Source organism: Vicugna pacos, chromosome 11 (assembly GCF_048564905.1).
Source record: "Vicugna pacos chromosome 11, VicPac4, whole genome shotgun sequence".
NCBI classification, from domain to species: Eukaryota; Metazoa; Chordata; class Mammalia; order Artiodactyla; family Camelidae; genus Vicugna; species Vicugna pacos.
In genome coordinates, this window is record NC_132997.1 from 63,669,955 (window position 1) to 63,697,398 (window position 27,444).

General features: G+C 34.9%; 1 protein-coding gene across 4 annotated transcripts in view; it reads left to right on the forward strand.

Moving 5' to 3' along the window:
* LOC116282436 (protocadherin-15-like) overlaps nucleotides 1-27,444 on the forward strand; it is a 504,558-nt gene that overhangs the window by 464,337 nt on the left and 12,777 nt on the right. For all 4 annotated transcript variants that reach the window (XM_072971517.1, XM_072971514.1, XM_072971516.1 and 1 more), the window contains 2 exons: nucleotides 23,760-23,825; nucleotides 25,692-25,747. In XM_072971517.1, the coding sequence (XP_072827618.1) occupies nucleotides 23,760-23,825; nucleotides 25,692-25,747 (122 nt within the window). The remainder of the gene's footprint in view (nucleotides 1-23,759; nucleotides 23,826-25,691; nucleotides 25,748-27,444) is intronic.

The following is a 27,444-nucleotide window of genomic DNA, read 5'->3' on the forward strand; positions in this document are numbered from 1 at the left end:
TGAAACCTCAGTGGTGCACCACCAATATGGCACCTAAGATACTCGGAGCCTGAAACTAGTTTATCTACCACAATTGACTCCATGGGATCACACACTTCTTTTACTGCACTTACCTGAATTCCCTCTGGCTCACTCAGTCCTTCCTTTCTTTTACTGCACTTACCTGAATTCCTTCTGGCTCATTCAGTCCTTTCTTCATCCAAGTGTCATGAGTGTGTCTTCTGTTTAGCAGATTATAAGGCAAAACCCATCTGCAGGTGAGTCTGGAAAGCGCAGTTTTAAGCTTCACAGCTTCTAAAGTATAAAAAAAAAAAATCATGCTAAAAAAGAAATAGGAGTGGGTGGACCAATCTACAGTACCTACCACATCTGTAGAGTATGTTCAAGTCATGATCGTTTAACAAAATTGTATAATGTGTTATAATACATGGACTTTTAGCAGTAATGTGTACTTGTCTGATTATTTCTATATTATTGTATTCCCCAAAGTGAAATTTCCCTGTCAAAGGGCACTTTCTTAAAATTCTTGCCAAATTGTCTTTCAATTTTTTTATTTCTTAAACATATAAACATAATTTATAGCTCCACAAAAATCACCTAATAATTTATTACTCTCTAAACAACTCTGGCTATTTTTCTTTTAATAAAATTTTTGACAATTTGCCATAACAAAAATCTCTGTTTATTTTAATCAACATTTGTTTTATTATAAGCCCCATGAATGTAAATCTTTCTAAAATATACGCTTTTCCATCATTTAAAGAGTTTGCATAAATTAAATATTATGGTGCTAAGATCATTAACTTCATTATTAACTAGCACAATGTTCCATAAAGCCATACTGAAGCTGTTTTAGTATAGAAGGGTATTTGTTCCAGACAACTATGTTTTCTAAGTCCTTGTATCTACTTTTAATAATTCTCACTCTCTCTACTCTTGCTCTCTAATTGAAACTGTGCCTTCCTTTAGGCATGTCTGTTTTTCCCCACATTCTCTACTTTTATTAATGTTTTATAATCCATTTTGGATTAGGAAAGAAGAAAATAAATTTTATTATAATATTATAGAAAAGTAGGTTTGATTCTCGCTAAAGGTCTAGGGCTTTCTCTTAAGTGTCAGTTTCATGAGTTTCGTGTATGGACATTTGGGATATTTGAGACTCCACTTATCTAATATTTCTGGTTCTTGACTATGATAAATGGAATTTTTTAAAATGACTTCCTGGTGACAGGAACATTACTAAAGTTTATAGGACATTGGGGGGAGTATCTAACAACCCAACAAGAAGTCCATCACCATATTCAAGTTAACTAATTTGAGAAGAGGTATAATAAAATGCTCTTAATAGAACAGAAATTCTGAAAAAATTTCTAATCGCTGCAGCATTTCTCTCTTTTTTGAATATCATATAGAAAACTGCTATGTGTGTACCATAAGACTACAATCCTGAGAAAGGAAGGATGATTATGAAATAAGAAAACACGTAGCTTGGAAAACAACAAGGGAAGCAGTTATAATAATAAAGTGACCTCTGGGCCCACTGTTGGCAGAATGTGTTTTATGAGCAAGCACAAAGAAATAAAATATGGAGTTCTCCCCTTGAAAAATTCTTTTAACTAGCAGCAGATATTCAAAACCACAGGCATCTATAGAGGATTGTCTAGAAATGAACCTATGAGTGGTAAACTCTGCAGGACATAGAGATTTATTCATCATGTGTTGTACATGTGAATAGCAAACTGTCAAAAACATAATTTCTAAGTGCCAAGGGTGGTAAAATACTTGGCTTTAGTACTTGATTATTTTTAGTTTTTGAGAACTCTAAAGAAAACTTGTGAGCCAAAAAATAATCAGTTTATCAATGATGCTTTTATTCATACGGCCATAGTCAAAACTGTAATCATAGCTTCTATGAACCCAGGAACTAGGTTGGAACCCACAAACCCAGGCTTCTGGCCAGGCCCAGCACTAGGCCAACTATCATGGACCCAGATCTTTTGATTCACTGCAGTGTCAGATCAGCCTACACAGATGTAGAGTCCAGACCAGATTCAGCAAACCCAAGCTCTCAGCCCAAGCCAGCATTTGGCCCCCATTGCCCCAGCCTCCAGCCTTGCTCCCATGAGGCCAGGTTTCTAACCCATACCAATACTGTATTGGACCCTGTGGATTCAAATGGTATGCCTACATTAGTGGTAACTAGCACCTGATTGGCTCCTGTGGACCTAGAATTCAGGTCCACCTACACAGACCTAGATCCCAAGCTATCATAGAAGACTCAGGTGTCAGACCCAACCCAGTAAATCTAGGCTTCAGGTTGCCCCCAGGGGACCAGACCCTTAGGCTGGTCCCCATCAACCCAAGTTCCAGTCCTACCCACCTGCTGACCCAGGTACTTGACCTACCAATTTAGGGATTCCAAGAGCAAACCTACCCAGAGATACTGCCAGACAGATCAAGCAGAATCTCTGGATGGGCTAACTGGTGAAGGGATTTGCCTGACAAAGCCAGTATGCAAAGTATGGAAGAGGTGCCAACTTCCTCTAATGCACAGACACCAACTCAAGATCACAAGGCTCATGAATAATCAAGAAAATATGACACCACCAAAGGAAACTAATAAAACCCCACTGCATGTTCCTAAAGAAATGGAGCTCTATGTATTTTCTGACAAAGAATTCAGAACAACCCTCTTAAAGAAATTCAGTGAACTACAAGGAAATATACATAAACTAAAACTAAATTAGAATAATACATGAACAAAATAGAAATTTAACAAAGAAATAGAAATTAAAAAAATAAAATAGTAAGAAACCCTAAGGTTAAAGAGTACAAAGATTGAACTGAAGAATTCAATAGAGAACTTCAATAGTAGACTCAACCAAGCAGGAGAAAGAATTAGTAAATGAGAAGATAGGCTATTTGAAATCAGTCAGAGAGAAATTTTAAAAAATGGTAATTAAAAAGAGTGAAGAAAGTCTAAGTAAATTATGGCATACCATTAAAAGAAATAATCTTTGCATTATTGGAGTCCAAGAAGGAAAAGAGAGGGAGAAAGTGGTGCAAAGCTTGTTTAAAGAAATAAGGGCTAAGAATGTCCCAAATCAGGGAAGAGGTTTGTACATTGATGTTCAAGAAGTTAATGGATCCTCCCCAAAAGTTCAACCCAAAAAAATCTTCCAAAAGGCACATTATGATAACATAATAAAATCATCTAAAATCAAAAGACAAAAAGAATTCTAAATAGAGTAGGGGAAAAAAAAACCCTCACCTGTAAGGGAACTCCCCTAAGATTATAGGTAGATTTCTCAGCAGAAAACTTGTAGGGCAAGAGAGTGATATGATATATAGAAAGTCCTGAAAGAAAAAAGTGCCAACAAAGAATACATGGCAAAGTTGTCTTTCAGAAATGAAGGAGAGACCACTACACCTGCTGTAAAAGAAATGCTGAAAGGGCTTGTTTGACCTAAAATGAAAGGATGCTGATTAATAATAATAAAACAAAAACAATTAAAAACATGCTGTTAAAGGTAAATATACTGTCAAATTCAGATTATTCTAATGCTGTAATATGGTGGGCATGATAATCATTAACCATAATACTAAGGTTAAAGGGCAGAAGTTTTAAAAATAACAATAGCTACAATAATTAGTTAATGGATACACAATTTAAAAAGAGGTAAATTGTGACATCAAAAATGTAAAATTGTGGAGGTGGAGAGAAGAAAGGTATAGGGTATAGAGGCAGGTGAACTTGAAAATAAGTTCTTATCAGCTTAAAATAGAATGGCATATCTTTAAGATGCTTTCTGTAAGCCCCATAGTAATCAAAAGTAAAAACTTTCAGTAGATAAACAAAAAGCAAAGAGAAGGGAATCAAAACACATCATTACAGAAAATCAACAATTCAAAGAAAGACAGCAAACAGGAAGAAAGGAACACGGGAACTTTGAAGCCACCCAAAAATAATAAGTTAGATAGTGTTAGTGAATCTTTACCCATCAATAATTACTGGGTATCTAAATGGACTGAATTATCAAATCAAAAAGCACAGAGTGTCTGAGCGGTTAAAAAAAAAAAAAGACCCAAATATATGCTGTCTACAAAGAGACTCATTTCAGCTTTAAGGACATAAAGAGGCTCAAAGTGAAGGAATGGAAAAAGATATTCCATGTAAACGGAAACCAAAAGAGAGCACGTGGGGCTAAACTTATATTAAACAAATTAGACTTTAAGTAAAAAACTGTAACAAGAGACAAAGGAGATCATTATATAATTTTCAAAAGGGAGTCAATTTGAGAAAAAGATATATCATCAATGTGTATGCACCCAACATCAGAGCACCTAAATATATAAATCAAATACTAGCAGATATGAAGGGAGAAATAGAAAACAATACAGTAACAGTAGGGGATTTCAATACTCCACTTTCAACAATGGATAGTTCATCTAACCAGAATATTAATAAGGAAACATTGAACTTGAATACCTTACGTTAAGTGGATCTAACAGTTACATACAGAACATTTCCTCAGCAGCAGCAGAATACACATTCTTTTTTCAAGTGTGCATAGAACATTCTCCAGGGTAGATAATTCATTAGATCACAAAACAAGCTTTAACAAATATAAGAAGACAAAACTCATACAAAGTATCTTTTCTGATCATAATGTTATAAAACAAGAAATCAAAAACAGGAGGAAACTGGAAAAATCAGAAATCTGTGGAAATTAAACACCACATGCTTGAACACCAATATGTCAAAGAAGGAATGAAAAGAGAAATTTTAAAAATATATCTTGAAATAAATGAAAGTAGGAACACAGTACATCAGAACTTACAAGATGCAGCAGAAACAGTGCTAAAAGGGAAATTTATAGCAAAAAAAAAAAAAGCCTACATTAAGAAAAAAGGAAGACCTCAGATGAAAATAACCTAACTATACATTTCAAGGGACTAGAAGAAGAAACCAAAAGTTGACAGGAGGAAGGAAACAAAAAAGATGATCTAAATAAATGATATAGAGAACAGGAAAAAACAACAGAAAATATCAATGCAATTGAGAGATATATTTTTGAAAAGATAAATGGAATTGACCAACATTTTGCTAAACTAAGAAACAACAGAGAAGATTAAAATAAATAAATCATAAATGAAAGAGGACACATTACTACAGGCACCACAAAAATACAAAGGATCATAGGAGATTAAACAATGAAACACCAATAAATTGGATAACCTAGAAGTGGATAAATTCCTTGCAACACAACCTACTAAGACTGAATCATGAAGAAATAGAAAATTTGAACATATCAGTAATGAGTAAGGAGACTGAGCTGGTCAGCAAAACATCCGAACAGAGAAAAGCCCAGAACCAAGTAGATGGTTTCACTGAATGCCATCAAACATTTTAAAAGAATTAATGTCAGCTTGGAGCCAAGACAGCACAGTAGGAAGTCCCTTAACTCACCTCCTCTCACAAACTCCCCAAAATTCACAACTATCTGCAGAATAATTACAGATGAAAAGAACAGAACCTACCAGAACAAAAAGATCTTCTACAACTAGAGACACGAAGAAGGAAACAAAATAGGATGGGTAGGACAGGTGGATTCATGACATAGTCAAATCCTACACCTCTGGGTGAGCAACCCAAAAACTGGAAAATAATCACATTTCAGAGATTATCCCACAGGAGTGAGACCTCTGAGCCCCATATTGGGCTCCATCCCTGGGGTCTTACACCTTGAAGATGAGCCTTCAGAGCATTTTGCTTTGAAGGCCAGCAGGGCTTAATTTCAGGAGCCCCACAGGACTGGGGCTCTTAAAGGGCACACACAAAATCTCAAATGCACAAGGACACAGGGCAAAGGCAATAAACTAACAGCAGTCTGGGCCAGATCTACCTGCTCTTCTGGAGAATCTCCTGGAGATGTGGGATGGCAGCAACAGCTCACCCAGGGGACATAGACTCTGGCAAGAGCCATTCTTGTGAGCTTTCTACCACATGCCCATTAGTGCTGGCAGGCACCACTGTGGGATATCCCCTCTAGTTCATTAGCCCTAAGACCTGTCAGCACCCAACAGCCTGAAGGCATCAGTGTCTGGAAACTCCAGACCATGTAACTGAGTAGGGACACAACCACTCCTTAGCAGACTGGATGCCTAAAGACCTGCTGAGCCTACAGCTGCCTCTAGACATGCACCTGTCCAGCAGAGGCCTAGGACCCAGCTCCATCCACCAACGGGCAGGCACCAGCTCCAGAATCACATGGGATGTTGCCCTCCTGTCAGAAAACATGCTCTAGCCTCTGGACCAGACTTATCCACCAGGGAACAGACAACAGACACAGGAAAACTACAATCCTGTAGCCTGTGAAACCAGCCTACCCACAGCAGGACAGACTTTACCCTGAGACCAGCAGGGCTCAGGCCCTTCCCTCTAACAGGCCAACATAAGCTTCAGGATACCATGGACACTGTACCCAACTGTGTCAGAAACTTGCTCCCCCCACCACCAGTGACCTGACACCAGCTCTGGGATCCCTGGGCCCTGCAACCAGATTCTACAATCTAGCTTTGCCTGACAGTTGTCTGGCACTAACCTCAGAACCTGGCTTCACCTATCAGTGGGTGGACAACAGCCTCAAAGTCTTCTTGACAGAGACCACCAGTGAGCCATCAAAATCCCTGGGGCCTCCAGAGTGCTGCAGTCAGGTTGTTTCATGACCCAGTCCCACTAACCAGCAGCCAGCAGCCTCTGCACAAAGTATTTGGTAACTAACTAGACTGGAGGCCAATCAAGCATACCAGACCATCCACATAGCCATTTTGTTACAACAGAAAGGCCCATTCAGCCATTATAGGGGAAAACACTAGAGCATATAGCTTGCGTGACAAGAGATAGAGATGCTGGGATGCATAGGAAGTTGCCTACAAAAGGCCACTTCTCCAAGGTTAGGACACATAACCAACCTACTAGATATGTCAAAATAAAAATGGCAACTTAGGTAAAATGAGGTAGCAGAGGAACATGCTTCAGACAAAGGAATAAGATAAAGACCCAGAAAAACAACTAAGTGAAGTGGAGATAGGAAATCTACCCAGAAAGTAGTACAAGGTAATGATCATAAAGATGATCAAAAAGCTTAGAAGGATAGATGTACAGAGACAGAAGAAAGAGTTAGAAATATAAAGACAAACAAATAAAAATGAAGATTACAATAACTGAAATGAAAAATACACTAGAGGGAATCAATAGACTAAATAATACAGAGGAATATATCAGTGAGCTAGAAGACAGAGTAGTGGAAATTACTGATGCTTAACAGAAAAAAAGAATAAAAAGAAATGAGGACAGTTTAAGAGATCTCTGGGACAACATCAAGCACACTAATATTCACATTACTGAGGTCCCAGAAGGAGAAGAGAGAGAAAGGGGCAGAGAACATATTTGAAGACATAATAGCTGAAAACGTCCATAACCTAGGAAAAGAAACAGACATCCAAGTGCAGAAGGTACGGAGAGTCATATAAAGGATTAATCCAAAGAGACACCCCAAGTCACATTTAATTAAAATGACAAAAAAAAAAGAGAGAGAGAGAGAAAGGATATTAAAAGCAACAAGGGAAAGGTAACAAATAACATACATGGGTACTCCTGTAAGGTGATCAGCTGATTTTTCAGCGGAAACCTTGCAGGCCAGAAGAGACTGGCACAATACTTTTAAAGTTATGAAAGGGAAAAATCTACAACCAAGAACACCCAGCAAGGCTCTAATTCAGATTTGATGGAGAAATCTAAAGTTTTATAGGCAAACTAAAGCTGAAAGAGTTCAGCACCACCAAACTGATTTTACAAGAAATATTAAAGGAACTTTTCCAAGTAGGAAAAAAATGAAAAGCTCACCAGTAAAGGCAAACATACAGGAAAGGTAGGAAAATCATCCACATACAAAGCTAGTGAGAAGGCTAAAAGAAAAAAATAGTAAAATCATCTATATCCACAATTAGCAGTTAAGGGATACACAAGGGGTACACAAAACAATTAGATGTAACATATATCAAAAGCAGTAATCGTGAGAGGAGGAGGGTACAAATACAGGGTTTCTAAAATGCATTTGAAATTAAGAGATCAGAAACTTAAAATAATTAGGTAGATTGATTGATTGACTGCTATATATAAAAAAAATTCATGGTAACCACAAACCAAAAATCTATAACAGATACACACACATACACACAAGAAATTCACACATAACACTAAATAATAAGGGAACAGAAAAGGAAAAAAGAACTACAGTAACAATCCCCAAACAAATAACAAAATAGCAATAAGAAAATACATATCATTAATTACTTAAAATGTAAGTGGAATAAATGCTTCAACCAAAAGCCACAGAGTGGCTGAAAAGATACAAAAACAAGACCTATGTATATATACTGCCTTCAAGAGACACTTCATGTTTAAAGACACACACTGGGATTTCAAAATTGTAGAATAGATAAACAAGATTACACTGTATAGCACAGGAAAATATACACAAAATGTTATAATGACTCACAGAGAAAAAAATGTGACAATCAGTGTGTAAATGTCCATGAATGACTGAAAAATTGTGCTGAATGCTGGAATTTGACACAACATTGTACAATGATTATAAATCAATAAAAAATGTTAAAAAAAAAAAGACACACACTGACTGAAAGTGAGAGGATGGAAAAGGTATTTCATTCAGATGGAAATCAAAAAAAAGCCGGGTAGCAATACTGACAATAGATTTTAAAATAAAGACTGTTAAATATACATATATATGTAAATTTTAAAAATGTGCAGTAAAAGAAATGTTTTAGTTTCTGGCTTACGGTATGGATGCACTTGGAGGGCTTTATGGTTAGTGAGATAAGTCAGACAGATAAAGACAAATAATGTAAGATATCACTTGTATGTGGAATCTAAAAAAAAAAAATCAACTAGTGAATATAACAGACAAGAAACAGACTCACAGATGTAGAGAAGGAACTAGTGGTACCAGCGGGGATAGGGGAAGGGGAGGAGCAAGATGGAGGTGGGAGGATTAAGAGGTGCAAATATCAGGTATAAAATAAGCTACAAGTATGTACTGTACAACACGGGGAATATAGCCAATATTTTGTAATAACTGTAAATTGAGTATAACCTTTAACATTTGTGAATCATTATATTGCATACCTGTAACATGTAATATTGTACATCAACTACACTTCAATTTAAACAAAAATATGATACTTTAAAAAAATTATATAATTTTAAAAAGAGAGAGATCATAAGAGACTACTACAAACAAATATACACCAATAAAATGGAAGACCAGAAGAAACAGACAAATTCTTAGAAATGTACAATCTCCCAAGACTGACCAGGAAGATATAGAAAAGACAAACAGACCAATTATCCATAATGAAACTGAATCAGTAACAAAGAAACTCCCAACAAATTCCAGGGCCAGATGGCTTCACAGATGAAATCTACCAAACACTTAGAGAAGAGTTAACACCTATTCTTCTCAAACTATTCCAAAAAATTGCAGAGGAATGAATACTTACAAACTGATTCTATCAGGCCCTGACACCAAAATCAAAGACATTACAAAGAAAGAAAGTTGCAAGCCAATATCACTGACAAACACTGATGCAAAAATACTCAACAAAATGCTAGCAAACTGACTCCAACAAAATATTAAAAGGATCATGCATCATGATCAAGTGGGATTTATCCCAGTATGCAAGGATTTTTCAATGTCCACAAGTCAATAAATGTGATAGCACCACATTAACAAACTGAAGAGTAAAAACCGTATGGCCATCTCAGAAAAATTCAGAAAAAACTTTTGACAAAATTCAACATGAATTGATAAAAAAAAAACTCTCCAGAAAGTGGGCATAAAAGGAACATATCTGAAAATATAAAGGCTATATATGACAGACCCATAGCTAACATCATACTCAACAGTGAAAACTTGAAAGCATTTCCTCTAAGATCAGGAACAAGACAAGGATGCCCACTCTTGGCCAATTTTATTCAACATTGTGCTGGAAGTTTTAGACACAGCAATCGCATAAGAAAAAGAAATAAAGTCCAAATTGGAAAGAATGAAGTAAAACTGTCACTGTTTGCAAATGACATGATACTATACGTAGAAAATCTTAAAGGCACTACCAGAAAACTAGTATAGTTCATCAATAAATTAGGTAAAGTTGCAGAATACAAAATTAATATATAGAAATAAATTGAATTTTTATATACTAAAAATTCACTATCAGAAGAAGAAATTAAGGAAATAATCCTATTTACCATCGCATCAAAAATAATAAAATATCTTGGGATAAAACTACCAAACAAGGCAAAAGATCTATACTCAGAAAACTGTAAGACACTGATGAAAAAATTGAGGATGACACAAACAGATGGAAAGATGCATCATGTGCTTGGACTGGAAGAATTAATATTGTTAACTACCCAAGGCATTCTGCAGATTCAGTGCAATCCCTCTCAAAATGCCAATGGCATTTTTTACAGAACCAGAACAAATAATTTTAAAATTTGTATGAAAAGCAAAAGACCCTGAATAGCCAAAACAATCGAGAAAGAACAGAGCTGGAGGAATCACACTTCCTAACTTCAGAGTATGCTACAAAGTTACAATAATCAAAGAAATATGGTGCTGGCACAAAAACAGACACACTGATCAGTGGAATAGAATAGAGAGTTCAGAAATATATCCCTGCACCTATGGTCAATTAACTACAACAAAGGAGGAAGAATATGCAATGGAGAAAAGACTTACTCTTCAATAAATGGTTCTGGGAAAACTGGACAGCTACATTTAAAAGAATAAAATTGAAACATTTTCTAACACCATATACAAAAATAAACTCAAAATGGATTAAGGACATAAATGTAAGTCTGGAAAACATAAAACTTTTAGAAGAAAACATAGAACATTCTTTGACATAAATTATAGCAAATTTTTTTTGATTCATCTCCTAAAGCTAAGGAAATAAAAACAAAAATCAGCAAATGGGACCTAATTAAACTTAAAAGCTTTTGTACAGCAAAGGAAACCATCAACAAAATGAAAAGACAACCTACTAAATAGGAGAAAATATTTGCAAATGATATGACCAATAAGAGGTCAGTATCAGCTCATACAACTCAATATCAAAAACACAAACAACCTGATTAAAAAATGGGCAGAAGATCTATGCATACATTTGTCCAAAGAGAACATGAAGATCGCCAACATGCATATGAAAAGATGCTAAACATTGCTTATCATCAGGGAAATGCAAATCAAAACCACAACAAGATATCATCTCACACATATCAGAATGGCTATGAAAAAGAACACAAATAACAAAAGTTGGTGAAGATGTAGGGAAAAAGGAACCCTTGTGCACTGTCAGTGGGAATGTAAAATGGTGTAGCCACTGTGGAAAACAGCATGGAAGTTTCTCAAAAGACTAACTACAGGACTAATAGATGACTCAGCAGATCCACTACTGGGCATATATCCAAAAAAACCAAGAACACTAATTTGAAAAGATACGTGCACCCCAATATTCATAGCAGCATTATTTACAACTGCCAAGATACTGAAGCAATCTAAATATCCATCAGCAGATGAACAAAGAAGTGGTATGTATGTGTACACACACACACAGTGGAATATTACTCAGCTATAAAAAATGAATGAAATTTTGATTTGAAGCAACATGGATGACTTGGACAGTATTATGCTAAGTGAAATAAAGCATACAAAGAAAGAAATAAGATACGATGTCACATATATGGAAGCTAAAGAATACAAAAAACACAGTAAATATAACAAAGAAAGAAATAGATGCACAGATGTAGAGAACAAACTAGTGGCTACCAGTGAGAAGCAGGAGTGGGGGCAATATATGGGTAGAAGATTATAAGGTACAAGCTATTATGTATAAAATAAGCTACCTGAATATATTATACAACATAAGGAATGTAGCTGATATTTAATAATAACTACAAATGGAGTATAACCTTTAAAAATTGTGAAGCACTATATTGTACACTTGTCAGTTATATAATATTTTACATCAGCTATACTTCAATTAAAAATAAAAAATAATTAATGTCAGTCCTTCTGAAACTTTTAAAAAAAAATTGAAGAGGAAGGAGCATTCCTAAACTCATTATATGATGCCACCATTAATTACCAAAGCCAGATAAGAATAGTACAAGAAAACAAAACTACAGACTGATATCCCTGATGGATATAGATGCAAAAATACTCAAAAATTAAAATCAGCAACAAATTAAAAGGATCATATACCATCATCAAGTGGGATTTAGTCCCGGGATGCAGGATAATTCAACATATGCAAATTAATAAACGTGATACACAACATTAAAAGAATGACAGATAAAAACCGTATGATCTCAAAAGATGCAGAAAAAACATTTGACGAAATCCAACATACATTCATGACAAAAAAACTCAGCAGATTGGACATAGAAGGAATGTATCTCAACATAGTGAAGGCCATATGCAATAAGCCCACAGCTAACATCATACTCAACGGTTAATAGCTGAAAGCCTTTTCCCTAAGATCAGGAACAAGACAAGGGTGCCCACTGTCACCATTCCTATTTAACGTAGTACTGATGTCCTAGCCAGAGTGATTAAGCAAGACAAAAGAAGTAAAAGACATTCAAATCAGAAAGGTAGAAGAAAAGTTTTCTCTATTTGCAGATGATACCTCATATAAGAAAATCCGCAAGACACCACTACAAAACTTTTAGAACTAGTAAACAAATTCCGTAAATTCGCCAGATACAAAATCAATATACAAAAATCAGTTGTTTCTATATACTAACAATGAACAATATAAACAAGAAATAAAACAATCTCATTTATAATTCCATCAAAAATGATAAAATATTTATGAATAAATTTGATCAAGAAAATGTAAGACCTGTACAGTGAAAACTGAGACACTGATGAAAGAAACTGAATTTAAAAATAAGTAAATAAATAAATTGAAAGACATCCCATGTTAACAGATCAGGAGAATCAATATTATTAAAATGTCCATTCTACCCAGAGTCATCTATGTTTAATGTAATCCCCATAAAAATCCCAGTGGCAGTTTTCACAAAAATAGAGAAAGCAATCTTAAAATTTGTATGGAATCAGAAAAGACCCCAAGTAGACAAAGCAGTCCTGAGAATGAAGAACGAAGCTGGAGGCATCAGCTGTCCCTATTTCCATTTTATTACAAACTAGTAATTGAAAAAGTATGATACTGGCATAAAACAGACATATATATCAATGTTATTTAATCCATAGCCCAGAAATAAACCTACACAATTTATATTCAAGAAGAGGGCCAAAAATACCCAATGGAGAAAGGATAGCCTTTTTAATAAACAGTGCTGGGAAAACTGGGTGTACATGTAAAAGAACGACATTGGATCCCTATCTTATACTGCTCATAAAAATTAACTTGAAATGGATTAAAGACTTAAACATAAGACCCCAAATTGTAAAACTACTTAGAAAAAAAAGCTTCTTGATATTGGCCTTGGCAATGGTTTTTTGGGCTATGATACCAAAAATACAAGCAACAAAAGCAAAAATAAATAGTGGGACTATATCAAACTAAAAACTTCTGCACAGCAAAAGAAATAATAAGCAAAATGAAAAGTTGACCTATGGAATGGGAGAAATTATTTGCAAAACTACCTGATAAAGGATTAATATTTAAAATATATAAGGAGCTCACACAATTCAATACCAAAAGAACAATCAGGATAAAAAATGGACAGAGGACTTGAAGAGACATTTTACCAAAGAGAACATACGAATGGTAAACAGGTACATGAAAAGACGTTCAGCATCACTAATAACCTTGGAAATGCAGATCAAAACCATGGTAAGTTATCACATGACATCTGATAGAATGTTTATTATCAAACAGAAAAATGCTAAGTACTGGTAAGGATATGAAGAAAATGAATTGTATCTCATTGGTGAGAATGGAAAACAGTACAAAGTTTCAAAAACATTTAAAATAGGACTACTATTCAATTTAGCCATCCCACTTCTGGGTATGTATCTAAAGGAAATGGTATCACTGTCGAAGAGATATCTGCACCGCCATGTTCATTGCAGCATTATTCACAATAGCCAAGACATGGAGATGACCTAAGCGTCCACTGACAAATGGGTGAAGAAAATGTAGCATGTGTATACAATGGAATTTTATTCAGCCATAAAAATGAAGGAAATCTTGCCTTTTGCAACAATATAATAGACTGTGTTCTCACTTACGTGTGGAATTTTTAAAAAGCTGAACTCATAGAAACTGGTGGTTACTAGTTGTTGGAGGATGAAAGAATTTGATAAACGTTGGTCAGAGGGTACAGTCTTCAAGCACTAAGATGAATAAATTCTGAGGATTTAATTTACAGCACAGTGACTGTATTTAACAATATTCTATTATAAACTTGGAAGTTGTTAAAGTAGATTTTAAATGTCATCACCACACCAAAAAAGATTAATTATATGAGAGAATGTAGAGTTAACTAACCTTACTGTGGTAATCAGTTCTATATACATGTATCAAATCATCACATTGTGCACAAGTACACCTTAAATTTACATATATGTCAATAATATCTTAATAAAACTGGAAAAAAGGATGTAAGAAAACCTGATGTTTACATAGATATGGTGTTTATTATAAGTGATAAAATGCTTACATATTTTCTTTATAATTTAATCCATAGAGTTTGTTTTTTTACTGACAGCTTGGATACTCATAATGGCTTGTGGCAAAAACTTTGATGTAAACAGGCATACTAATCTGTAAACAAAGAATTATTAAGAATCTCTCTGTTTGAAGAATGCAGTTTTAAACAGTAATGTTGATGCTGCAGCTCTTATTTTTTGACCTTGTTGAGAATCTTAGTAAGAAGCATGATTGAGAATTTCCTTTGAGCTACTTCATGAAGAATAATTAGAAAATAAAATAAATCAGCTCTCAGAAACAACATGAATACACATTCTTTAGCTGCTTTTTGTCAAGTGTTTCTTGAATAGTTGTGTTTTTCTCATTGACACAAACCCTTATCCCTTCCTTTCTCCTTTATATTTCAATTATGAAACATAAAGACAAATTGGATATGATAAAACAAGCTAATGAATGGAAAAACCTTTTAAAAATATTTTAGAGTAACACAGCAAGCTTGCAAAAAGAACTTTCAGAAGGGATATAAACTCTGTATAAATAAAAAGAGTTTTTACTTTTATTTTAGTTTTAAGTATCCCTCTGATAATTTTTAAAATATCCTTTGTTACCTCCCCCCTGCAAAAGAAAAAAAAATCGTTTGCATGATTCAGTTATATGTATGTGTACTAGCAACCTGTGGCCATATAATTAAATGTATTGTTACTATTCCACTACATTAAATGGATATCAAAAATGCTAACATATCCTAAGCCTATTGTGACTTGCTAATAAAATATGACCTTCCTTTCAATGTTGAAAAATGTAAGAAACTACTACTTAATTAAAAATATGTAAACATCATTGCCTTTAAAACGTGGAGATACACAAATTTTGTATGTGATTTGCTCATATGGTTAGAATCTGATTTACCTAACAAAAACTTATAAAGGAATTGCATATGGTGGTCACTATTCTATGATTTCAGTTTTACAACTAACGCAACTGAGCTAGAGTGTTTAAGTAACTTTCAAAGATCTTAAGAGCTAACAAGTGATGAAATCTGGCTCATAGTGAATCTAGACGGTCTGTTCCCCAAGGCCATGTCCACAACCCCAATACTGTGCTGCTTCTTCTGATCCAGTGATGACATTATACTTTGGACCAAGAATTATTTCACCCATCTCAAATTCCTCAAATATAGTCATAATCACTTGATGGAAGTTTGGACAAGTAAGGAAAAACTGTCATCATGATGGAAAGAAAACTCAAAGAGCTTCTAACTCATGTATTATGAATTAAGTAAGATAATTACATTTGGGTGCAAATACTAATACATTTGACAACACATTTACATGAAATTATAAAATAACAAAGTATAGTAATAATCTCAGTGAACAAGCTTTAAAAATATTACTTGATCTTCTGATCACACTTCTGACAATTAAGTTCCTGCCCTGCCTTCCTCCTGCAGCTCCTGAAATCTTTTCTTTTGATTACTTAGATCCATTTACTTCATAAGAATGAGAATGATTTTCTTTCTCTCACTAGATGCCATCATACATGACTAATGTCATTGATAGACCAGTTAGAATAATATGAAGCAAATAGTAACTTTAAAAAATGCAGAGATTGAGGGAGCCATGGCCTCTACAGTAAATTGTCCTAATGAAAGCAGTGATGTAGAGCAATAATCATTAATGACTTCAGTGAGCATTACTGTAATAGACCATGTAGTTGGAATATCTTAATCAAATTATATAATCCAATTAATGGTGACACTAAGGCATCATAAAATATACCTTCCTCCCTCCATGGTAAAATTTGAAATCTATTAATGCTAACAGTATATCTTATCCTTGAAATGAAAATGGCTTACTTGCAATGTCCTTTAGCTTACTCAGTTCACTTTGCTTTTCCTTCAGTCATGACCTAATGCCTCGTCTTTATTGACTGCAGTTTTAGACCATACAACTCAGAGTATGGTTCTATTGATTTTATGAATTTCAAAGTAAAACTCCTTTTCTTTTCGAGGACAGAGAGAGTCAAAATGTAAAATAGGGATTGTTTTTTGTTTTAGATTTCACTCCTACGTGTATTTTCCTGGAAATGAGTATTATAAAGATCCACAGAAAAAATTAGAATACTCCCTCTGCTACTGCTTGTGACAGTGAATTGGAACTAAAATGTTTCTGCAGCATGAAACTTTTAAAGAGAGCACAGAACTCCTTTGAATGAGAGCCCACATTGCTTTGAACTAAGCAACTGATTCAACGTGTGTGTGTGTGTGTGTGTGTGTGTGTGTGTGGGTGGGTGTGGGTGTGGGTGTGTTTGTATGAAAACAAAATCTTCTAAATAAGAGAGATCAGGTGACTTTGAATTCCCAAACAGAGAGATGTTGAGAAAAATAAAGTTTCCAGAAAATCTGTGACTCTCAAGATCTTTCTGCCTCATCATTTGGACACCAGTGCATTTCAAGACTACTATGGGACCAATGCGTGACTGTGAGCACCTTACTATTTTCTTAAACCTGGAGTTCAAGAATTCTAATTTGCCTTTAGGAAATTCAGTCCTTGTTAGTGTCTCTCTAGATTGTTACCTGGAATAAGAATTCCAACATTTTTCTATCCATGCAGACCATCAGTGACACTTCATGCTACTGCTTTTATTCTACCTAAGGATGCACTTCACAATAACACAGATAATAAGACCAGTTCTCACTGAAAATTTAGGGAAAGCCAAGGGATTCTCTACTACCTTTTGATCAAAAGAAAAAAGGAGAAATGACTCTTCAAATACATTCCTTCTTAAGATAACAATACTGTAAAAATTTAAAGGTGCATCTATTCTGCCTTTATACTTTGCCAAGTGCTATTCTAAGAAATTATCATAGATTATCTCATTTATCCTTGTTGTAATAGATCTATGAGATCATTATACTTACCATACCTATTTATGCAAACTGAGGTATAAGAAATCAACAATCTATTTAATTTACACAACTCTTAAAAGCCAAAATTAGGATGTAAAATTTGGTTATCTGACTCCAAAGCACATTCTTAACCTCTACACTATACAAGGAATCAATTCCCTTAATACTTTTTTTTTGAGGGGGGGAAGGGGAGGTAATTATGTCCTTAACACATAAACACTCACCCTAAAGATTTGAAATGATGAATACTAAGGATTTAATGGGTTGGTTTATTGATTTTCCATGGAGGAGAATATTCCCTAGTTCAACTAATATATTGAATGATTATTATACGTCAAATTCTCTGCTAGGTGCTTGAATAATTCACTGATAATCATAGGGAGCTGGGAAGGAAACAGCTGAGTAAAAATTCTAAGGTGACACAAAAGTATTTGTGATTTCTTATATCATAAAAGCTTTGCTATCTGAAGTCTTTATGTTTTATTTCTTTAAAAAGCAATGTGATAAAATCATGAAAGGGCTTGGAATACACCCTTGCTATTAATAGGATATTGGAATAATCTTGCTCCATGACAGTCCTTCAGTCAGTTGGATGATTGGAGCATTCTAACAGAAACTATAGATAATTGAAAGCAAGTAAAAAATTATCCTTCTCTTTTCTTTACTCCTATTTGTATAATTCTGGGCCCTCTATGATCTTTCATAACTAGTCCCTCAAAAATCCCATATTCCTACAAAATTGTCCCTGTCTTTATCAGTAGACTTTTCCTCATAGGAGAGGAAAAATAATTTTTCCTCTACATTTCTAGGTTCTTGGCTAAAACCCGCCTGTAATAAAAAAGATTAACAAGAGAAAAACAAATTTAATTACGTACAAAGATCTGAGACTCAAAGCAACCAGGCAATTGAGGCTTATATACTACCCCGAGCTAAAAAAAAGGGAAGAGGGTCTGGGACTTCAAAGGGAAGGAAGGCAATTCACAGCAAGATGAGAAGAGGAAATATCTGGTAACAAATATTTGCCCTGCTGTGCAGAGACTTCTCTCAGATGAAAAGTTAACTCTGGTAACAGCTCTCTTCCTGATACAAATCCCATTTAAAATTTGTATAGGCATTTAAAGAGGAAGTTAAAAAAAAAAAAAAGCTTTCCCTAAATCTGCTGGGTCTTGAGGTCTTGATTGCTCTCAAGGTAGAAGAAACCTTCCTGAGTGGCCTATTTTCAGGTGGCACGTTCTGCTATCTCTTACACTCCTGCTGAGGTGGTGTCAATGATCCTGTCTTTGACATCTAAATTATGGACCATTCTTTCCCCATTATTTTTATATGAGGATGACATTCCAAAGATTAAAGAGAGGAAAAGGAAGATTAAACTATAGAGTTTTTAATTATTATCGCAAATTTGGCTGAGGCTATTCACTTTTGCACTCACTACATAGTTGCTGAGAGCCAGCTGTGTGACAGGAGCTTAGCCCTGGGAGCACACCTCTGAGGAACAGAAACAGGATCTAGATTATCACCAAGTCTTCTGTCAGTGAGGAATCAGATATTCATAAATTGATATTAAGAGGCAGAGTTATCAGAGTGTATATCAGGGAAACTGGGGATCATAAATGGTTTGAGAAAGTGAAGCACAAGTGAAAACCTAAAGGATATGTCAGTGCGTGATGAGCTGAGGGTGAAGATTAGAAACAAGAAATAATGCGACACAGAAAGGTCTTGAGGTCACTCAGGGTGGAGCATAGAGTAGTTAAGAAAAACCTGTGCAAAATGCTAAGAGCAAGTGATGACGTGGAAATAGATGGGACTGGAGAGGAAGCAGACGTCTGCATCATGCAGGTTTTCATTCTGAAATCATAGTCTATGGAGGCTCATAGGCCATAAAAATGTTGTTTTAACCTAAAAGTGATGGCACATTATTAAAAAGCAGGCACATTTTTATTTGTAAAAAAACAATGCAGGTAAACATAAAAAATTAAAGAGTGGGGCAGATTGCCTGTAGGATGAACAGTTAGGAAGACCTTTTGGTTAGATAAGAGACTGGATTAGTGTAGTGACCTCAGAGATTGAGAGCTGTAGGTGGGTATGAGAAGTTTTTCTGTAAGAATGATATTAAAGATTTATTGAGGGATTCGACACGTAAGGCAAGGGAGATGTGCAGGCTCAAAGGTGACCTTCCTCCTTTCTGGTTTATGCAATTTGGTGCAAAATTGTGCCATTCACTGAAATAATACACATTGGAAGAGGCCAGGTATGGGCTGGGGGTAGTAACTGGAATTCCATTTTGGAGTTTACATTTATGGCACTCTTGAAATTACAAGTGCAAATGTCTAAGCAGTAGGACCCAGACTCAGAGGAGACAATTGGGCAGGAAATACAATATGCAAGTCATTGACATATTGATGACAGCTGCCATGTTAATTTATGGGGGCGAAAAAGTGAATAGATTTGAAATGTTATTAAAAAGACATTGTTTGACCTTAAAATGGATCTTTTGAGAATAGGCTAAGGTGGAAATAAGGTCTCCCTGGCTGTTCTCTCTTCATAGTAAGGAATGAACATATTTGGACAATTCTGGATTACAGCCTTTGCATGAGCTTTCTGTAACATGCTCTTAAGCCTTAGTCTTCAATAAGAACAGTGTAACCCAGGTTCAGTCATGATATATCTTGCTAATACTTCTTTTTAGGTTTTAAATCTGACTGATTGCATGAGAGTATTTAAGAATCTGTAGAAAAAAATATATAGTTTATTTTTAGTTTGATGACAGATTTGCAAAAACAAATCACACTGCACATTCAGGTATTTGTATTCATATCCTGCACTTTACAACAAATTGATATGGGACTCGGGTAGGGGCCTGAGAGGTTAGAAATTTGAGGCACGAAAAACAATGAATTTGTGATTTAACCTGGACAGTCAAGGGTGAAATTAAATAGATTACGAAGTCCGTTTCCAAGGTACAGGCGTCATGGGCTAAACTGCCTGTCCTGTGGCAGACAGATTATCCATAGAGCATAGAGAACAGGATCACCCAGCCCCCAAATTGCTTTCTAGTTTTCACTTTGATCTCCTTTCGGATGTTTTGCATACATAATACATCCCTGGCTATTCCATCCAGTATTACTTTTTTTCCAAGACATTTCTGAATATACTTGTTATTAAAAATATTTTATGCATTTCAAAACTAATTATACTTTCATGAACACATCATTCCAAAATGAACACTTTGGCTGTTATGAACAACGTTATTAATAGATCATTTTTATGTATCTGATAAACTTCTCTTCATTAGTGTTGTGACTCTAAAAAGCTTTTTTAAATCATTTTTGGTTAGAATAAAGACAGTATTAGTTGGGCATGAAAATCTCTTTTTGTGGGGTTTCAGAACCTACCAGAAGAATAAAGCTTAGTTATCCAAAGGGGTCTGACTAGGAGGCACTGTAGCTGCACCTTTATCCCTGGGCTGTTTCTGTTGGTGAGGACATGAGAACAGAGTTCCGAGCAGCACTCATGGAGGGATGTTCAATGAGAGATTGCGGCTGGGCTGACCATAGTTGAGAAAAAAAAAATCAGTAAATATTCTTTCAGGATCAACTCTTGTCAGGTTTTGTGGTTCCTAAGATGAGTAAGACACAGACGTGGTCTGTTGGAGCTCTTGTGAGAAAAACACACTAATATATTTTTAATGAGGTGACTTTTCCAGTGGAATCCAGTGTACATTGGAGGAATTCAGAGAGGCATTTAGTTTAGACTAACAAGGACAATTTTCTAGAAGAGGTGATGCCTTGCCAGGTTCTTGAGAGAATAAAAGTTAATCAGAGGAAGAGGAGGAGGAAGGCATTGCAGCAGATGGTTCAGCACACATACGCGTGGTTGGCTATGGCTAGAGAATGAACTATGAGAGTGGAAAGGGCAATAGAGTTAGGCAGGGCTGGGATATGGGGGGGTCATACTTAACTGTACGGAAAAAGTCTACCCACAAATGTAATAGTAACCAGCTGGTGAAAGGCTTTTGTTTATTTATAGCCAACTTTCTTCTTCTTTCCTTTGCCTTTATCCTACCTGCCTATAAAATTGATTATGTATCAGTTCATTTGTCAATATTCATATCTTTGTCTACTTTGCAGCTATGAGGATCTTAACTGAAGCAGTGGCCTTATAAGTATTATACACACACACACACATACGTATACATATATACAATGAAAAGAGAGAAAATAATATTGAAAAGTAACTCCTCTTTGAAAAAAAATAGAAGGCATATTTGGTAATCTAAGAATTGCTTCTTATAAGAACTAGTCAAGTTTCCTTTATTTTTTCCACAAATTGCCTCTGCAGAGGTACATTCTAACAAGAGTAAGGGCTCTGATATGACTCAGGGCACAGTGCTCGATTCTAAGTTAATAATGTTGAGACTATGCCATCCTTTGAAATGGTTTAAAAAAAAAAACTTTTGAATGAGATCCTAAAAAAATTTTTCTTCACTCCTTCACTCCAAAGGAAACACGTTTTTTTTGTACAGAGAAATGCCATTTTTACTTTTGATTTGGATGCATAAAATAATTCTTGTGAAGTGAATAAATGAATGCAGGACGAGAACAAAGCTTCCGAGAGATCAGTGAGGAAACGTTTCCAAGAGTAAAAGGGACAAATAGTGAGGAGCTGTGCAATGGCAGGGGGTCGAGGAAGGAGAGGAAGGAGTAAAATGAGTATGAGATATTTTTGATCTAAAAATGCCGGGACTTGAAACTCCTTGAATATTGGCAGGTATGAAGAGAGAAAATTTGTACATCTCTGACGTTTTAAGCTTCTTATGAGAGCACATATCTTACAATATAGAATAGTGCTTGCCAAAGCCCTTATTATTCATGCCCATGTACATAATAGCAGAATTTTAATAAGTAAATAAGTCTTGAAATCATCTTTCAAATAGCACACATACTTGGATGGCTTTAAGCAAATCGAATTTATGTTGCAGTCCCAGGGGTGTGCCGTGAACATCTGACTGCATAACACAGCCCTATCCAGCTGGCCAGGTACCTCCCAGGAGAGTGCTTTCCATCCCACAAGTGTACATTTGACATCTTGCAGACAAGCTTTCATATTTCAACTATCATGGATATTATAGCTCATGACACTATTTACATGTTCATTATCATGAGATACCTTGGTATTAGCAGTGTTTGAAATAACAAATTTGTCATCACTACTGATTGACAGGCACCATTCTTAAGGCATTAATTCAGAGATAATAGACTATTCATAAGTAATTTGTATTTACCTTTTCATGGGAAACAAAGGTATTTTATGTTATTTGCAAGGCGATCTGTAATGAATTTTTAAGATGATAGTGACATACATTATCAAGTTAACTTGTTAATAACTGATACAGGATTGTATGTATTTCATTTTCACAAATCATTAGATGATATATCTGTTATTGTATAATGCTATTTATATCTTTAAATCTTCGCTAAATATATACATATATTCTTTCTTCCTTTCTTTCCTCCATTTTTCTGATCTGCTTCCATTGATGACTCTATACTTTTGACTCCAGACTGGCAATATGAGGGTAAGATAACAAAAATAAAATCTCAAACAACCTCATGAGCATTGCTTGTCTGTCTTCGTTTTATTCTCCTTACAACATTATTAAAATTCTATTCACTCTCTTTAATTAGACCCTTTATCACAATTAAAGTCCAATTATGTTTGTTTCTGTTGTGAAACTTTCATACAATTGATCCTTGTTAATCATCCCTTTATGTTATTTCTTTGGGTTAAATTACCATCCCATTATCTCTGTCCTGAAGGACTTCTGCTCTCCAGTGGTCTTTGCTGGTGTTTTCTCAGTAAGATTTTCTCATCACTAAGATGGTATACAAAGTGTCTGTTCTGATGTGGTATGGAATCTATGTAGTTCTTATGAAAATTTTTTTAAAAATTGTTAAAATAATGATGCATATTAATTTGACTGTAGGGCTATTTTTTCTTTTTAAATATTAATGTACCTCTCAATTAATTTAAGAGTGCCTCTGTAGTATTTACTTCTTATTTTGTCTTGTTTTCTCTTTAGATTGCAAACTAGCCAGGGGAGGACCACCAGCCACCATAGTTGCCATTGATGAAGAGAGTCGGAATGGTGAGTGAGCTTTCTGTTTTAAAAACAACTTAATCTAAGAGGAGTTTCTGATTTCAAACTTAGATATGATATGTGTGGAAGTACTAAATGAAAGTCTCAAACCAAATCCACTGACAGTTCACTTTTAATTTCTTCCCTTCATGAGTTTAAGTTATACCATTCCCCGGAAATACTTTCCTTGGATTGCATTTTGAGAGACTCAATGAATAGAAATGCTTAGTTGTGATTGCAGACAAGTTACCTGATTCAGGATCAGTCCAAGAATGCATCTAGATACTATCTAGGACTTTTGTCAATAGGTAGAGTTGACTATAATGTATGCTGTTAGTTATCTGAGACACACAAATGTATTCCTCCAAAGGAAGTGGACCACAAGGTAAGCCTTGCACTGCTAATTTAAATTGGCTACAATCTGGTAAGGATTAAGATCAATAGCCTATTAGATGTGGTGATTTAAGAATGCTTTGATGAGAAAACTGAAAGTTGGGAACAGAGAGCCTGACAAAAGGTCTAAAGAATTTTCACTCAGTCTGCCATAATTAACTAATTCCTAAATTTTATTAAGTTTGTCTTCAAAAATATAATTTTATCAAAAACAAAAAATGTAATTAGCACTTTTATTCCACAACACTCTCCTAATCTCTGTAAACTCTATGGATGTTTAAAGATTCTCCTCCTCTACCAGGTAACAGTAAAGTGGTAACTCCTAGAATCTTGGTTTCTATCTCACAGTACTCTAGATGTGAAAATGTTCCGTGGCTACTACTACTGTACTAATTCTGTAACATATCTTCCACTGGGTTTGTTTGATTTGTACTTTCTGTCCAGGCTAAACATTATTTTATAGATTGATGTTAAAAAAAAACTGTCAAGTGGCTTATTAGAAATGACCATTTCCTGGAATTCAACCTACATATATTTTGAAAATTTCTACAATATACCCAATATTTGCATGGGTTCACCTTATTGTTAATTTATCGTGCTGTATTAGAAACATTCCTTTTACTTTTCATTTTGAAGAATCAGCATAAACTTTTCTTGCATATTCTTCACATCCTTGGGAATCAGCCAAAAAAGCCCACAACATTGCTGGCCTCTGTTTAAACAAACTTGGGTCTATACTAAATTTCAGAATTTTTTTTTTAAGAATTTGCAGATTTGAGTGTTTTCATTATTTAAAAAAAATCAATCCTATATATATGTATATGTATAACTGAATCACTTTGCTGTACACATGAAATTAACATTATAAATCGACTACAATAAAAATAAGAAAAAAAGTCAATCCCTATGGAGCTTGAAAGCATATGAGGTCAGTGAGTTATTATACCCAATTTCTTTAAATGTATCATAAGTCCTATATATATCTGAAGGAAAAATAAAAATACTAGACCAGAAAAATTCTCACACGTGGAATTATGGTTTATTTATCCCTAACTATTTATCTGTGAACAAATCTGTGTTTTCTAAACATTTTATAATGAAGACAGTTTGTCTTTTTAACTATAGACAAAAAATAAACACAGTAGAAGACCAATATATACTTTCTTACTGTTCACAAATTCCCTTGAACATATAAGCTGAACTGAACTGAAACATTTGATTTTACTGGATAACTTTTTTTAACATGTAATTCTGTAGAAAACTTATTCTGCTCACCAGATAATGATAGCCACGGTAATGATACTGCCTCTCTCACCTTGTGCTGATGAGATCCCACTTCCTAAGGGAGCTCAGGATCTCTACAAAGATGTCATGGCAGTGCTGTATGGTGGCAGGTGGTGGAAGTTCAATATTTGTGTTTTAGAAGAATGTGACACAATGTAGTGTACTCATGTTGTTCTCTTTAACTGGCATATTTTGTAGAAACTGCCAACTACTCAGAATGCTGCCAAAGTGATTTAAGTGTCATCACAAGGAGTGTAAGTGCCAATCTAGAGATTAAATGTTTTACATTTTCCTTTTACATTAAATTTCTAGAAATATGGTGATCAAATGAATCTCTGCCAGATATTATAATGTAATGCATAATCATCCTTGCCTTAAAAGTCCAAAGGAAACAATCCATGAAAATATTCTCATATTTTTCCTCAGGCAGTCTAAGAAACTCACCAATAAGACAGTTCTAGTCCTGCCCAAACCCTTAATTTGTTTTTCCTTGCATCTTTGTAACTGGTCATAACAAGCATGTAGATATCCTATTTTACCGTTACAATAAGCACTTATTTTTAAAGGTTCTGGGGCGTCTTAAACGTGATGCATAGCAAATCCTTTATTAAGACAAACTAGTAAGTTTATTGTGCATCAACTTGCCTTTGGCTTACTTGATTGATGTCTACAGCTAAATAATCTCCATTGCTAAGTATACCTTCTAATAAAGAGTAGCTTTTAAGTAACTCAGGCTTTTAAAAAATCTTTACTTCATTTTTCTATATAAGTCACTAAGGTACATTTCTAGAATGTTCATTATTTGTCACATGAGTCGACATCTTTCAAGATTTTTAGATTCTGTGGGATGGAAATATTTTGTTTTTGTGAATATGTATGCTAAAAGCATTTGCACATGTGTATATGTTTGAAAGAATTAAAAAACTTAACAGGTGGAGGTGCATAAACTTCTTTCTCATCCTAGTACCTGTTAGACTGTTCCCCTCCTTGGTCACTGTCCTCGGCAGCATATTGATAAGATTCATTAGATCACCCTCAATATGAACCATTTTATTTTCCTCACAACTACTAGAAAAATCAAGCTTATATGGTAAGGATGCAAAGTCAACCCAAAAAGAGAAACACATTGGTTCCTGACCAGTACCAGAAAGTTCTCCAGCTAGTATAGAGAGCATATTTAATGAGTAATTACATTTAAAAGGGCCAATGTATACCGAGAAACAGACTTAGAACATATTATCTTGTTAAATGATAATATCTAAAAATTCTTTCCAGAAAACTTATGTCCGCACAAAAACCTACACATGGATGTTTATAGCAGCCTTATTCATAATTGCCCAAACTTGGAAGCAAGCAAGACGTCCTTTAGGAAGTCAAGGGATAAATAAACTCTGGTACATCCAGACAAATTCAGCACTAAAAAGAAATGTGCTATCAATCCATGAAAGGACATGAAAGAAGCTAATCCAAAAAACTGCATATTGCATGATTCCAACTCTGACATTCTGGAAAAGGCAACAATATGCAGAAAATAAAAAAATCAGTAACTTCTAGGAGTGGGTGGGGGAGAGACAGGCAGAGCAAAGAGGGCTTTTAGGGCCGTGAAAACACTATTAATAATATTCTAATAATAGATGTATGCCATCATACATTTGTCCAAACCTACAGAATGCATGCCAAACGTAAAACCTAAGAAACTGTGGACTTGGGTGATGATATGTTAATATAGATCCATCCTTTGTTTAAAAAAAAAAAAACATTCTAGGGAGTGATGCTGTCGATGGAGGAGGCTATGCATGTGTGTGCGGGCAAGAGGTAGATGGAGAATCTTAGCATCGCCCTCATTTGCATTGTGAACTTAATGCTGCACCAAGAAAATTAAGTTTTAAAAACATTTCTGGAAATTTATTTTTAGTTTCACTGGACTCTGAGTTGCTTAATGGCATTGAGT